The sequence below is a fragment of the Geotrypetes seraphini genome, chromosome 1 (genome assembly GCF_902459505.1).
Source record: "Geotrypetes seraphini chromosome 1, aGeoSer1.1, whole genome shotgun sequence".
Classification (NCBI taxonomy): domain Eukaryota; kingdom Metazoa; phylum Chordata; class Amphibia; order Gymnophiona; family Dermophiidae; genus Geotrypetes; species Geotrypetes seraphini.
The window spans coordinates 67,245,119-67,260,758 of record NC_047084.1 but is presented as its reverse complement, the minus strand read 5'-3'; the positions used below and the strand labels follow the sequence as shown (position 1 = coordinate 67,260,758).

Below are 15,640 nucleotides of genomic sequence, written 5' to 3'. Positions count from 1 at the left end.
CTCTCTCTGCGTTTCTCGAGTGAGTATAGCTGCAATCTTTTCAGCCGTTCCTCATACGGGAGATCCTTGAGTCCCGAGACCATCCGGGTGGCCATTCGCTGGACTGATTCAAGTCTCAGCATATCTTTGCGGTAATGCGGTGTACATACTCTAAGGACGTATTCTCATATTTTATAAAATATATGCGTACATCACAACTTTGCTTCTATTCTGCCCAAACTACCACCTCAGGAATGTCTACGTGTCATTTTGTCAGTGCTCATACTTATATGTGCACATTTGGCTGTACAATTTTTTAAGGACCCTTTACGTGGAAAATACACTTTATATACAAAGGTCTGGACTCTGTAAATGGCACCTTAATCAGATGGCGCCTAAAAAAAATGGCACCAGTCACATGCCAATCACACTTAGGCACCATTAACAGAATCTCAGCTACCAGCACCTAAGAATCTTAGGTGCTGGTAATATAGGCCTGTGTTTTAAAGGCCTACATTTTCAGAACCCAAGTTTTTTGGGAGCACTGTTGAAAATATTGAACTTGAGACTACTGAAAACTATCAGTAATGAGAAAAATGTATTCATACTTACCAAGAGGAATGACAAATTCATCTGCAGGTTCCGAACTGGGTGATCCAGGCTTATGAGGCTAATTCAGAAAATACATTTGATGCAATTATTACTGAACAATCAGAAGAGTGAACATCACAAATTCCAATATTTTTCCTAGCATATCCCATTAATTTGGTTATACAGTAATCCATTTTATTTAAAACTCACTATTATTTTAAGGCTGTCTGAAATTAAGGTATAAAACAGATTTAGTCCAGATATCATGGGACATCAAAAAAAAAAAAAGAGAGATTATGTCCTTACCTTGATAATATCTTTTCCAGTAGATAGGTGTGTCATTCTCTAGACAAGTGGGTTAACACCCCATGGCTGTGAGCCATATGCAGAAGAAATCCACCCCAGAATTTTTCTGTCTCTCCTACTTCACTGGGAGCTTTACTTACACCTGCAGTTAGCACCCAAGCAAACAAGAGCTCCATCGGAATTATGCAAAGTAAGGACAAAAATGGGAACTTTCCTCAAACAAAACTGTTCTGCTCAAACACAAGAAAACTTGAACACTCCATGAACAATTAACAGCCAACAGAAGCATCAAAGGAACACAGGAAATACCCCTGTAGATGCTAAAACATATTATACAGTATTCTTCAGGGTCCAAAAGGCTGACTGGCATCCAAAATATAACTTGGAGAAGCATAAACAGAATGGGACAGTAGGCAGGCGCAGGAAGGACAGGGCGAGAGTCTAGAATGATGTACCTATCTACTGGAAAAGATATAAGAACATAAAAATTGCCATACTGGGTCCATCAAGCCCAGTATTGTTTTCAACAACCAACCCAGGTTCCAAGTACTTAGCTAGATCCCAAGTAGCAAAACAGATTCTATGCTGATCATCCTAGGAATAAGCAGTGGATTTCCCCAAGCCATCTCAATAAAGGCCTATGGACTTCTCTTTTAGGAAATTATCCAAACTTTTTACAAATCCCGCTAAGCTAACTGATTTCACCACATTCTCTGGCAACAAATTCCAGAGTTTAATTACACATTGTGTGAAGAAATATTTTCTCTTGTTTGTTTTACATTTACTACTTAGTAACTTCATCGCATGTCCCCTAGTCCTAGAATTTTTGGAAAGAGTGAACAAGTGATTCACATCTACTCTTTCCACTCCACTTAGTATTTTATAGACCTCTATCATATCACCCCGAGCCATCTCTTCTCCAAGCTAAAGAGCTCTAGCTGCTTTAGCCTTTCCTCATAGGGAAGTTGTCCCATCCCTTTTACCATTTTTGTCACCCTTCTCAGTACCTTTTCTAATTCCAATATATCTTTTTTTGAGATATGGTGACCAGAACTGCACATAGTATTCAAGGTTTGGCAGTACCATAGAGCAATACAAGGGCATTATAACATTTTCATCTTTGTTTTTCATTCCTTTCCTGATAATTCCTAACATTCTATTTGCTTTCTTAGCAGCCACAACACATTGAGCCAAGGGTTTCAACGTATCCTCAACAATGACACCTAGATCCTTTTTCTAGGCAGTGACTCCTAACAAAGAACCCAGCATCATATAGCTATAGTTTGGGCTCCTCTTTCCCACATGCATCACTTTGCACTTGAAATGTACTAAAACACTTCCTTCTCTATAAACCAAAATTCTTTGAGAAAACTATAATCCAGATATCTTAAAACAACTGTTCAACAACTGTTCAACTATTAAAGTGTCTTTAATGTTTCCCAAAGCCGTTAACTAATAGTCCTCAGCAACACCACCATGGACTCAATTGCTTTCATAGTCCATGGCTTTATGTGTCCACTCCTTATCGCACTCCTTTTATACTTAATATTTATGCTTTCAACTTTTAATTAATACTTTAAATTTTAAGTTAATCAGTACTTAGCTTAGTGGTCGCAATAACGGGATATCAGGCCAACATGTTTCGCCTAAAAAGGCTTTATCAAGGCAATTATCCCTTCCTGCTCAAACCTTAGACCACAGCCATCATTATAATGCGATTGCCTGAAGCCACAAAAATTAGAGCACCCTGAGCCTCTAGAAGTTCTGGGTTACTATCAGGCAGGGACTTGGGCGACAGTTCACCACATAATTCATGAGATCAAGGCTTTTACCAAATAAAAGTTGACCCTTAAACAGGAGTCTAGCAAGAGTAGCTTTAGAGGTGGAATCACCAGCCCAATGATCCAGAGCATTCTGCGAGCAGGAATTAAATAAGCTGACGATTTACCCAGGACACAAATAACATCATACAGGACATCAGCTACATAATCTGCACTAGAAAAAAAGAAGTTGAGGAGGAGGTTCATCACCCTCACTCTCCAAAGTGCGCAGTACAAACCCATGTGATAAAGGCAACTCTGACTCCCAAAGCCACTGCCTCAAAAAGTCTCCTGAGAACTACATCTACTTGGTGGCCCTGCATATCCATGCTGCCTTCGCTCGGGAGGTGTGCTTAGTGACCTGGGCAACCAAGGAATACACTTTAGGCTGACTGAAAAGCTGCAGACATTCCTGTGCCATAGGATACAATCGGGACTTGGCTCTCACTACCTTGAGAGCTCCTTCCGGAGAGTCCCACTGTTCTGAGATCAAGATGCTAATATCAGAATGCCAGGGAAATGCTGAGGGCCGAGCTCTCACTCCACACATAAGGGAGGAGGAAATAAAAGGAGCCGGCTGAATGACTAAATCCAACTCATGCAGAGGCTCTGAAATAAAATCCAGCAAGGCAGAAGACTTAAATAAACACAAAACCGTGGGATCGTCCCCTGGTTCTAAAGCTAAAGCATGATCTAAAGAGCCTGTATATGTTCCTGGGTCCACTGCCATGGGAGGAGAATCCCCAGAAAGTAAGGGATCTGCAAAATGATCATCATCATCCGTGTCTAATGGAAAGAGGGCTCCCAAGTCCTGAACAGTAGCAGACAGGGAAGATGTGCCTTGTGAGGCTATGCTGTGAGGATTGGCCTGTCAGCTGCAAACCAGAGTCTGCTTCTTCTCTACGCAGGCAGAGATGAAACCAAAGTGAAAACTCCAAACACTGAAAACACTGAATAAAGGTAGAAAACACCGAATAAAATAAGAAAAAGAGAAAGCAGAACAGAAACACTCCTTTTGGCTCGCATACAGAAGGGAAAACTGCTGGTGGCAATACAGCTCCCAGTTAAGTAGGAGGGACACAGAAAAAAATCCAGAGTGGATTCATCTTCATATGACTCACGGGCCATGGGGAGATAACCCGCTTGTCGAGAATGACACACCTATTGCACTGGAATATATGTTGCCAAATATTTTCAAGAAAATATCAAATCAAAAGAGAGTTTTGAGAAAGAAATACTGCATCTTGACTAGCCTGTGGCTCAGTAGTAAGGGCTATACACTGCTATGTAGAAAATTAATCCCTGCTTCTACTCCCCAGCCCAGCTGGGGCTCCTATAGAGGTAAAGGGAAATTTCATCCACTGCTGAATGGCAACATCTTGTGGCTCGACTTAGGGATCATGCTATCTGAGTTCTGGGGGCAGTCATGGCTTGTGGCCTCTGGCTGATGACTGCTACTGTGATGGCTAGGTAAGTTAGGAGAGAGGCAATAACCTGCACAACTGCAAATAAAGGCTCATGGTGCCACAGTCTAATAGAAGTAGATTCTGACTGAACTGGAAAAATATAAGGATAGGAACAAAAATACAGGTCAAATATAAAAAATAAATAACTTCTGAGAGCATGGTAAAGCAGAAGCCATGATCTGTGCCACATATTTTTATGTAGAAATGAAGCAGGTGATATTAGAGAACACTAGCTCATAATGTACCTTGGTTTGAACAACTTTCTCAAGACTATTTAGATTAATAATGGAGTCTTTGGGTCGGAATGTCACACTTGTCTTCTCAGTGTTCCCTGGTGTACTCTCTTGAAATTTCTGTTTCTCTGCCCGTCTTTTTTGCCTGTGAAAAATATTAGATAAACAGCAATTCATTAGGAATGACCATAATCTATTTTTTCTATGTTCAAATCATCTTAAAATTAGATTTTATGATTTTAATATTTTGTACACACACTGGTTTCAGTGTGGGTACATTCTTAGTGGTGTTAAAGTACATGACAAGAATATCAGTTTGATACACAATGAAACAAATGGCATCAGGTACAACTCTGCAATCAAACTACTATTTTATACTCCAAGAACCTGTAATACCCTGCTGTATATAACATGGATGATAATAATCCAATGTATTCCATACTATATATCTTTAGAATAGCAGTTACGTCACCATATCAGTCTACTACTTTATCAATATCTTGTATTCTCCATTCATATGCCCTCCCAAAACAAAGACTCCTTGCTCAATTTTTTTCTAACGCTCAATCTCCTCTTCTATTGGACTTTTTTGGACACATTTCTTATTACCTGGAGAGAGGATGCATAAGTTTCTTTTAAAAAAGATTGCCTTTCTTCCATTTAACATCTACCAAAAAGGTGGACATTAAATCCAAAATTTAAAAATATCAAATAACTTGAAGCTACCAAAGAAAAACCTATAAATCCAAGAAGCTGACGGCAATCTCTGTATAAACCCAAATTCCATAAATGGTCAAAATGTCTACATTTTGTTTTACCTTATGTTACGATTTAATGACAATCTTAGTAACTATAGTCATCAAAATTTTGGAACCTATCAAAATATGTCACACGTTGGGACTATAGCTCCAAATAATTCTACTGCATTTATTTGTAATTGACTTATTTTAATTGCTCTTCCTGTCATGGAATCCTTATTTTCTTACCCCTAAACTTTTTCAGAATACATATGCCGGTCAATGGCTAGAAAAACAGGCTCTCTCATCTGTGTGGTTCTGTGGCCTGCTGGAGCAACTTCAGGACCATGGAATGCAGTTCATTCTGTCAGGTTCAATCTAATCACATTCAGTATAATTATTTTCTTTACCTTTTTTTATTATCCTTTTCTGTTCTTATTTCAAAAGGCTCAATATTAGCTTTTAACAAATGAATCTGTCCAGAGAGACTTTGTCCCAAGGTTGCTTGAGATTTATTTTGGCACTTCTGCTGAAATGCAATCAGATTCTGTAAAGGGATGAGTTTTGGTGGCTGACATGGTGAACCTGGAAGTTTACTCATCATCTACAATTAGAAACGATTGCAAATTTAACAAATTGTGATAAGAAAAATGCATTTCACAACTCATTCAAAGCCCCTATATTTTCCCCAAACCCAGTACCTATATGTGCTCCCCCCTTACTCTAATTCCTTTACCATGGCACATCCAAAGAAACCCTTAACTGTTCCACAAAACTGAAATGATCCTACAATGTAAATTTTCCACTGGTACTCAAATACTATGAAAATCAGCACTTCAAAAACTGATACTTATCAGCTTTTTTGTCTTTTTTTCTGCTGGAGACTTACACAACTACCCCTATAAAAATTTTGTGGGGAATAGGGTTTCCAATGCTCACGCAGTTAATCATTTAAACAACAAACAAAAGTATTATATGACAGTTACCATTTATTTTCAATTTGGAATAGATATATATGCTTATTAGGTAGGCAAATTTGTAAATTACTGAAGATAATCACCTTTTTCTCTGGAGACATAATAGCCTGGAGCAATGGTAGGTTTGTCTGCTGTACAGGTTGAATAGGTAATAAGGGAGGAGCAACATGAGGTCTTACAATTGGTGTAAACAAACGTAAGCGATCAATCTGCAGATGTAATAAAGGCAATCCAGTTGAATTATTCTGGTAAGGTTCATGAGCAGGAATACCATGAAAATCAATAGATTTGCCAGCACTGACAGCTTCAGAATTCTGTTGTCCAGTAACAGGGGTTGGCAGATCATCATACTGATCCAGATTAAGATGCTTAGGAGGTCCCTTGTTCATAATATCTGCCCATGTTTTCTTTTTCTCCTCCGTTTGCTGGATGACATTGGTGTCATATTGATTCAGGTTTAGATGGGTTGGTGGATTGGTCTTGTTTGCTGGTGCAAAGGACAAGAAAACTTTCTTTTCACTGTTAGATGGCCCCCAAGCCTCTCTTGGTCTGGGAGGAGGCCAAGTAAAAGCTTGAGTAACCTTTACTGGACTTATGGTGAGTGGTTTTAACTGATGACCAGGCTGAAGTTTAAGCAGTGGAAAACCATCTGCAGCAGCCATACGTTTGGAGGCAGGAATCAATGTAGGATTCTGAATTCTTGTGACAGGCATTAATAGATGAAAACTTTTAGTGGAATCTGTGGAAAACAAATTCTGAGATACTAGAGGATCAGTGGCTTGTAACTCAGGTGGATATAAAGGATGACTCAAATCAGGAGCAACCTGGAAGAAAACATGAGCAATACATAGGGTTACAACAGCATGGCCTTATGATTCAAATAACTTAACTATCAGAAGAAGATTATTATGGAATTCATTAAAAAAAAAAACCCTCAGTAAATAAAGAAAGATTCACTTAAGATTGTGAAAGATTTAGAATATTACTATCAGTAATGTTAAAGCTAAAATGCAAAGCAGTGCTTACTTAGAGAGGCGGTTTATGAAATGCGACTCATACACAACATCTATACCCTTATATTTTAGACCTGAGGAAGGTAAAAGAGCAAACCCTCAAGCATACAGAAAAAATTAAAATCACATACATAGTTCGAAAAATTTTATTTATGTACCTCTATATTTTCTTGGTTGTGTTGATCATTGGCTTGCTGTCTATCGGAACTGGTCTCATAATTGGCTCTCCTGTTATCTGTTTTATTCACAGATGGCTGCTGTTTAGATTTTAAAGAAGAACAAGGCAGGACCTCCTTCGAATAAGCTGGCAGGGACTGAGCAGTATGATTACTCCTCAATGGGTTTGCAGTTTGGCTTTGTTCCTGATGAGCAGACTGATGTTGTTGCAAGATTTGCTGCATATTTGGAAGACTTGCAAATGATGATCCTACTACTTGCATTAAGCTCATGAAGTTGATTTGCTGCAGCTAGAACAGACATCAAGAAATTATCATGTTTGAAATATTTTTCACACTATGATATTAAAAGCATTAGAGGGGTAATTCTAAGTCTAGGCACCCAGAGTGTGCAGGTTAGAAGTCCATTCTACAGAGGAACTTAAAGACACCTACATTCCTTTACAGAATATTAGCATAACTGGGTATTTATGCCCCTAAAAGCTAGGTGTAGTCACTTATGCCAGCTATAGAACTGATGTAATTGGAAGTGTATATATGCACATTCAACAGCATTAAGTACTGTATTCTGTAAGGCAGTAGTTCTCAAACCTGTCCTGGGGGACCCCCAGCCAGTCAGGTTTTGAGGATATCCCTAGTGAATATGCAGATTTGCATACCTGTCACTTCCATTATATGCAAATATCATGCATATTCCTTACAGATATCCTGAAAACCCGATTGGTTGGGGTCTCCCGGAACAAGTTTGAGAACCACTGCTGTATGGTACAGTACATGCTTAGCTTATACATCCCCCTTACGCTTATATGCTATGCAAGTTATGCATGTTGGTACAGAATAGCGCTTAGGCAGTATCCTAGCATTTATGTGCTTATATGCTAGTAGTTTAAGCTTTCATGCATAAAATCCACATAAATGTTAGCGCCTAGCTTCCAGAATGCCACTAACAAAATTGTATCATTAAATCACAAAAAATGAACAAATTGTTACAGAGTTGATGACACAATTTGCTTTAATAGGAAACATATATATTGTGGCGGGGCTGTGAGAGGCGTTCCTTGTCTCCTGCATCTATCTCTGGAGTGCTGCTGGCCTGACGCTGCTCTGCAGCAAGGTATTTATGGTTGCAGTCGGCGGGGATTGGTTGGGAGGGAAGGATGGAGGGTCATCGGCAGTTCAGCTGCACAGTGGGTGCAGCGGCGGGTGCTCAAGGGTTCTACTGCATGAGGGAAGGGAGGGAGAGAAGGATGGAAGCTGGGCAAGGGTTCTTCTGCACAGGGGGGATGAGAGGGAGGGAGCGAAAGATAGAAGCTAGTCAAGGGTTCTGCTGCAAAGGGGGATGGAGGGATAGAAAGGCACGAGGGGAGGAAAGATGTTGCACATGTGGGGGAAAGCAAAGAGGAAATATTGGGGTGAAGGAGAGGAAGGGAGAGATGATCATGTACGTGCAAAAAAAAAATAAGCCCTACCCGAAAATAAGACCTAGTGCCTTTTTTGGGCTCCAAATGAATATAAGACACTGTCTTATTTTTGGGGAAACACGGTAAATGTTTAGCAGTACCCAAAACTTGGTAAATGTAGATTGAGAGTAATAAATTCCATAGTGCCGGTGCAATAGCAAAAAATGCTGAATGTCTTGTTGTTTCTCATTTCGTTTTTGAGGGATGAGGAATAACAAGTCTATTATCTGTTAATGAACAAAGTGTTAAGAGAGGTGAATAAGGAATAATTCGTATTGCCAAATAATCTGGGATACCTGAATGTAATGTCTCAGAAGCCAAAATAAGAATTTTGAATTGGATACAATAGTATACTGGAAGCCAGTGTAATTGTTTCAATAAACCAGCCAATTTTTAAAGGAAAGACTGAATTTTACAGTCCATCCTGCAACATCATAGGAGACATGGAGCCCTAAGCATACAATTGTTTTACACTGTAGAATCAGAGTGCATATTCTGAATGCTAATCTGAAATCTACTTACCTGAAGCAGCCTAAACATTTCATCTTGGAACATTTGCCTGACAGCTTCTGACATGTTCAATGGCTGTGTTGTCATCTCACTTTCCTGGATCTCTTGTTTAACATGAACAGTAAAATTTGAAGAAATATTCCCTGGGTTTGACTGTTGAGCCACAGAAGGATGATCGCCATTTAATTTTGTCAAAGCAGAATCTACATTGTTTAATAGACTGTAACAAGCATATATATATATATATAATTTAAAGCAAAGCTATAATATAATGGAAAAACATAAGATTCTGTCATATAAGGCCACAGGTTTTTTAACACCAAGTTAACAGATTTGCTTTCTAAACCCTCATTCTAAATATGTTTACAGTAATAAAACTGAAGCTAGAGAATTAATAGGTAACAAAATAAATAACATTACAGATAAGATATAAACTAGGGATGCACATTAATCACAGTTATGTAGTGATTAATGAAATATTTACTGGTAGCAATTTTAAAAATTAATCGCAGCTAATAAAATTAATCACTCTGCAGCATCTCCTTTCTCCTCCCAACATCTTTTCCTCTCTTCAACTCCAAATCCCAGCCCTTGGCACAATGTGCCATCTTCCCCCACCTGTGATTCAACATCCCCCCTCTCAAGCACCCCCCAAGATCCATCTTAAAGATGGTATTTCATTGGTCCCCTGTAGTGGCAGTGATGCACAGACAGTGCTTGCGGCCTGCTCTGAAACTTTCACTCTAGCCTGTCCCACCCCTCTGACACCACTTCCTGTTGCCACATAGATGGGACACGTCAGAGGGAAAGCTCCAGAACAGGCCACAGGCAGCATCTGTGCATTGCTGCAAGGGACTGACAGAAGACAACCTTTAAGATATATTGGGAAGGGAGGAGGGAACTGAGAAGGGGGCAGATACTGAACCATGGTGGTGGTGGTAGGGGGGAGCTGCAGACCTGGAGGGTCCACCAGTGGAAGCAGAAGGCAGAGGCAGTGAGCTCCATCTGCTATAAGAAAAGCAGCTTGGGGCTGCTTACCATCAAGCTGGTATCACTTTAGCATATATTGCTGCTCTCTTGGTATAGATTTACCACCAAAAAAGGACTAGATATTCAAAAATTCTTCAATAACTGTATGTGGAAGCCTCAGTCCCACCACTCCACCGCTTTACCGTTTGCGCCTGCGGGGAGAATTACGTGGTAACCTTCATCATTGGCTATTCCGCATTCGTAAATATTTGAAGCATAAATAATTTTAAATAAATTTCAATGTGTGTTTAAAGTGCTATGTGCCATTCTCTTTTTATTTACTTATTTATAATACTGTGTACTTATCTCTGCGTCCGCCAACCTGGGAGTCAGACCCAACATGTTTCGCGTATTTACGCTTTATCAAGGATCTCCCGAGGTAGCCGCTGTCATTCGACTCCAAATACAAAACTTGTGCAAGCTTTTATGTTCTCTTTCCTATACTCATTGTAGTTCTTCCCGCATCCCTTATGTGCAAGTTTGTAATGTCTTTGTCTTCATTGTATTTTAAATCTGGACCCCTGCTTTTAATTGTAAATCGCTTTGAAACTTATCAAAAAATATGATCACATAACAACTGCCTTCTTAGACTCCCACTGGCTACCCATACAAGCACGAATCCAATTCAAATTCCACTGCCTGATATTCAAAGCATTACACGGCTCTTCTCCCTCCTATCTAAACAACCGCTTAAACCAAATCTCCACCTCAAGACACAGAAGAACCTCGAACCCTTTCGCCTTCCCCCCACTCAAAGGCACACAACGCAAGAAAATGTTTGACAACCTTCTGGCAACACAAGCAGCAAAAATCAACCATTCCATCTCCAATCTTATGACAATATCAGACAACTTCAAAACATTCAGAAAAGAAATCAAAACCCTGCTTTTCAAAAAATTCATCCAAATATCTTAACCCCTCCTCTTTTACCTCCAGAAGATTCACCTACCTTCAGATAACCTTCCCCCAAATTACCCACCTTAACACCTTCCAATTAAACAAATACCATAAATAGATTGTAACCTACCCTCTCTAACTGAATTCCATATGTATTTTTCATACAGTTCTTCACTGTCAGTTTAATTTCCATCCTATAAGTTCACATAGAATTCTTTTTTCAACCATCTTTATTTTCTCTTCTTTATTAATTTCCAGGTACTTTAGTTAGATTGCGAGCCTTCGGGACAGTAAGGGAATTTTTTAAGTACCTTCTTACTTCTCATTTATAATCTTAATGTATATTTTCTTCAAACCGCTTAGAACCTAACGGATGTAGCGGTATATAAGAAATAAATTACATTACATTATGATACTGCAATTGAATCAAAATTTTAATAAAACTTGAAACTTAACCCCCCCCCCCTTTTACTAAACCGCCATAGTGGTTTTTAGCGCAGGAAGCCGAACTGAATGCTGCATGTTGCTCCTGACACTCATAGGAACTCTATGAGCATTGGGAGCTGTGCAGAGTATTCAGCACGGCTCCCTGCGCTAAAAAAACGCTATCTCAGTTTAGTAAAAGGAGGGGAAGTGTTAAACTACAGTATTTACTTAGGAGATACTGGCAAAAATAATCCATCAGAAAACTTTTAAATACTACTCACATACCAGTCAAAGTCAATTTCTGTTTAAACAAAAAAGTTTAATCTGAATGTTTGTACCTCCAATTATACATAAAATTAACTAAGAATTATTAATCTAACGTATCACAATCTCTTACCCACAAGCTGCTGCAGTCATTTCTATGCAGAGTGAAAGAGGCTTGCCACTGCTGGCACTACCTGGAGAACTGCAGAAACAGGTTAAGAAAGGCTTATTATACAGACTATACAGAAATTGTAATTATGTAATAAGTTCTTAAGTACGTCAAGAACTTTTGCAAGTAGCATTTTTATTTCTCAAAAAGAAAAAAATAAACAAGAGTAGTTGTAACACATATAATTTATTAAAGTTTGGAAAGCCTTACTAGGTGCTATGATTATATCCAACAAAGGATACTCCAGCTAAATGTTCAAGACTTGACTGTTTACATTTCTTCTCCTTAGCAACAAGTCAGAGCTTTAAACAAAAGACTTGCTGCTTGTGACTATCCTTTTCTCTAATGGAGTTCCTTCTATCTTTTAATCATATGTTTGTTTTGATTGTAAACTGCTTTGGCCTGCTCATTGCAAAAGGCGGTACTGCATATCGTCTTATTAAACATTAAACTTTGGTATACAAATGAAATAGCAGCAAAATTACTTTTCTACTTCTTAAGAAGGCAAGATAGGGACAACTGCCACAGTGTGGCAGTTATATGTCTAACATTAAACTGGATGGCCATTTTGGTCTTTATCTGCCATCATCTATCATATTACTGTATAGCTTTGAAATCTTCCAAGAGTTCTTTTTTTATTTTATTTATTTATAAATTTTCAATTACAATCAAGTTATCACTTGTACAGAAAGATAAAGTTAAGCTGCAATCAAAATACAATATTAGTTATATCCTCCTAACCTTCTAATTCAAGATATCTTAATATAGCTTAACTTTAACTCAAGTCCTCAATTAGAACCAAGTTGTAATAATGAGCGAGATAGTAACAAAGAAATAAAAGTAAAGATACGGTTATTGGCTGAGGCAGGAAATCAAAATTTATGAGTGCTTCAAGTATCCACTCCTTTTTTCAGGCAAGCAGCTGATAAGAAGATTGTCAGTTGACTAGGATTAAAAAAAACATATTTTTGCAATTGATACACTATCACACATTTACATGGATGGCAAAGAAAATAGGTCGTCCCAAGAGCAATAACTCCCGGCTTTAACAACAAAAATTCACATCGACGTTTTTGTGTATCTCGTGACAGATCTGGAAACATTTGTATTTTATACCCTAGAAAGTCTTTAAATTTATTCTTAAAGAAAAGTCTTAATAGCCAATTCTTGTCTGGTGTCAAAGCTACTGTAAAAAGAAGTGTTGCCGACTTTGCAAGTTTGCTATCTGAAAGTTCCAACATTGTAGATATATTAAGTTCTCGTTGATCTTCTTCTTCCTTTAACTTTTTTTCCCTTTTTATTGATAAGTAATACACTTTGGTAATTGGCAGTAGCAATTCCTCAGAGATTTCCAATACCTCCATCGTATAACGTTTCAACATATCTCTAGGGGTTACTGCTGCAACTCTAGGAAAATTGATCAATCTAAGATTGTTATTCCGAGAGAAATTTTCTAGAGACTCCAATTTTCTCCTTAAATTAATGTTATCTCTCACAAGTGTTTCTGTAATTTGTTTAGAGGTTTTTACTTCTTGGGAAGAATTCAGAGTTGAATTTTTTAAATCTTGTAAATCAACTTTAATAGTCTTAATTTCCTTTGAGCATATTGGCTCTGATTCTGAAAAGTGCCGTCCCGATTTTAGGCAGCTATAGGCGTCCTACAGCTGTCTAATCAACCAATCGAGATGCACGTTTTTTAAAAAAAATGCTCCCCAGGCAGGCTGCCTATATTGAAGGCGCCTCTGGGAGCCTAGGGAGGCCCGCAAGACGCCTAAGCTCGCCTAAGGGCCTTAGGCGAACCTAGGCGGCCCTACGCGTCTCCCTAGTAGAGGAAGAGATGCTTAAAATGTAGGCCAGCAAAATGCTGGTCTACATTGTAAGTAGACGCGGCCGCTATACCTATCGCGGCAAGAGATCTCCCTGCTGCAATAAGTATAGCGGCCGTGGCCGCCTGTCCCATCACTGGCAGGAGGATGCCCAACTCCTCCTGCCGGAACCCCGGACCCCCCCTCCCCCCCAAACTCGTAATCGCCGGCAGGAGGAAGCCCAACTCCTCCTGCCGGACCCCCCTCCCCCCAAACTCATAATCGCCGGCAGGAGGATGCCCAACTCCTCCTGCCGGAAAGCCGGACCCCCTCCGGACCCCAAGCTAATGACACCCCCCAACTAACCTTTAAATGTTGGTCGGCTGGACGGGTCTTGCTGCTGTCCAGCCGACAGGCCCGCCTCGTGGAAATGGGGGCACTATGGACATGGGACGGAGGCACTGGGGGCACTAAGGACACGGGACGGAGGCACTGGGGGGCACCATGGACACGGGAAGAAGGCACTGGGGGCACCATGGACACGGGACTGGAGGCACTGGGGGCACCATGGACACGGGATGGAGGCACTGGGAGCACTATGGACACGGGAAGAAGGCACTGGGGGGCACTATGGACACAGGACGGGGGCACTATGGACACAGGACGGGGGCACTAAGGACATGAGAAGGAGGCACTGGGGGCACTAAGGACACGGGAAAGGGGCACTGGGGCCTTATGTACACAGGACTTCTTGTCGGCGGGGGAGGTAGGATCGATCGTAGCAGCGCGGCCGGGGGAAAGGAAAGGCAGGAAGACCCGGACCTGGCCGGCTATGCACCTCCCCAAGCCGTCCACCCAGGGCGGACTGCCACCCCGTCCCCTCCTTGGTATGCCACTGGATAAGGCTCTGCAGGGAGCATCAGCTACAGAGGAGCTCTGTTTGCATAATTCCCTAGCTGCAGCCAGCCTGCACCAGAATGTCAGGGTGGTTAGTATACTGTATGATTTTGGAAAGTCTTTTTGTCATGAACTTTGTGTTTTGTTCTTCACTGCTTCACCATTGAAAAGAACATTGCTAAAACTTACCACTGTCTTTGAAGGCTGGTGAAGAGAACTATGCTTTGGGGACTGAATTCCAGCCATAATTCTGATTTTTGTGGTTTCTTTATTTTTTTCTTGTTTTGATAACACACTCATTCTAGTGCTGGTAAAGCCAAGGTGGCCAGAGTGGCCCTGTTATGTATACTTTGAGTTTTAAAAGAATGTACTGTAGCATATTACAACCTCCTTGTAAATACCAGAACTTTCTGATCCAGGGTCATAAATAAAAGTACATCTTTATTTTTGAACCTGTTGGGTGTGTGTGTGTGATTTCCTTGCCTATCTTCACTGTGAACATTGGACCTATTGTTTTCACCCTAGGCCAGCGATGGCGAACCTATGGCACGCGTGCCAACTGTGGCACGCGAAGGCTTTGCAGCTGGCACGCACAGGGCCGCCATCAGGGCAGTACTACCAGGGGGTGCACAGGAGAGAGAGCTGAACGGGGACGATGGGGGACCCGCGGGGTTAAATATAACTCGAGCCGCGAGGCTCGTCTTCTACTCCGACTGCCCTGCCGCTCACACAGCCGATCGGAAATCTTCCCCGACGTCAGCGCTGAAGTCGGGGAAGATTTCCGATCGGCTATGTGTGCGCGGCGGGACAGGCAGGAAATAGAAGACAAGCCTACGCGGCTCGAGCTACATTTTGCTGAGAAAGTTGCTAAGATGGGCTGGGAGA

General features: G+C 40.6%; 1 protein-coding gene across 5 annotated transcripts in view; it reads right to left on the bottom strand.

The window, feature by feature from the left end:
* Positions 1-15,640, bottom strand: part of CPLANE1 (ciliogenesis and planar polarity effector 1) — a 372,488-nt gene that overhangs the window by 133,043 nt on the left and 223,805 nt on the right. For all 5 annotated transcript variants that reach the window (XM_033932742.1, XM_033932734.1, XM_033932750.1 and 2 more), the window contains 7 exons: positions 12,018-12,086; positions 9,281-9,488; positions 7,281-7,589; positions 6,193-6,933; positions 5,543-5,736; positions 4,408-4,540; positions 592-649 (listed from right to left, as the gene is read on the bottom strand). In XM_033932742.1, coding sequence (XP_033788633.1) covers positions 592-649; positions 4,408-4,540; positions 5,543-5,736; positions 6,193-6,933; positions 7,281-7,589; positions 9,281-9,488; positions 12,018-12,086 — 1,712 coding nt within the window. The remainder of the gene's footprint in view (positions 1-591; positions 650-4,407; positions 4,541-5,542; positions 5,737-6,192; positions 6,934-7,280; positions 7,590-9,280; positions 9,489-12,017; positions 12,087-15,640) is intronic.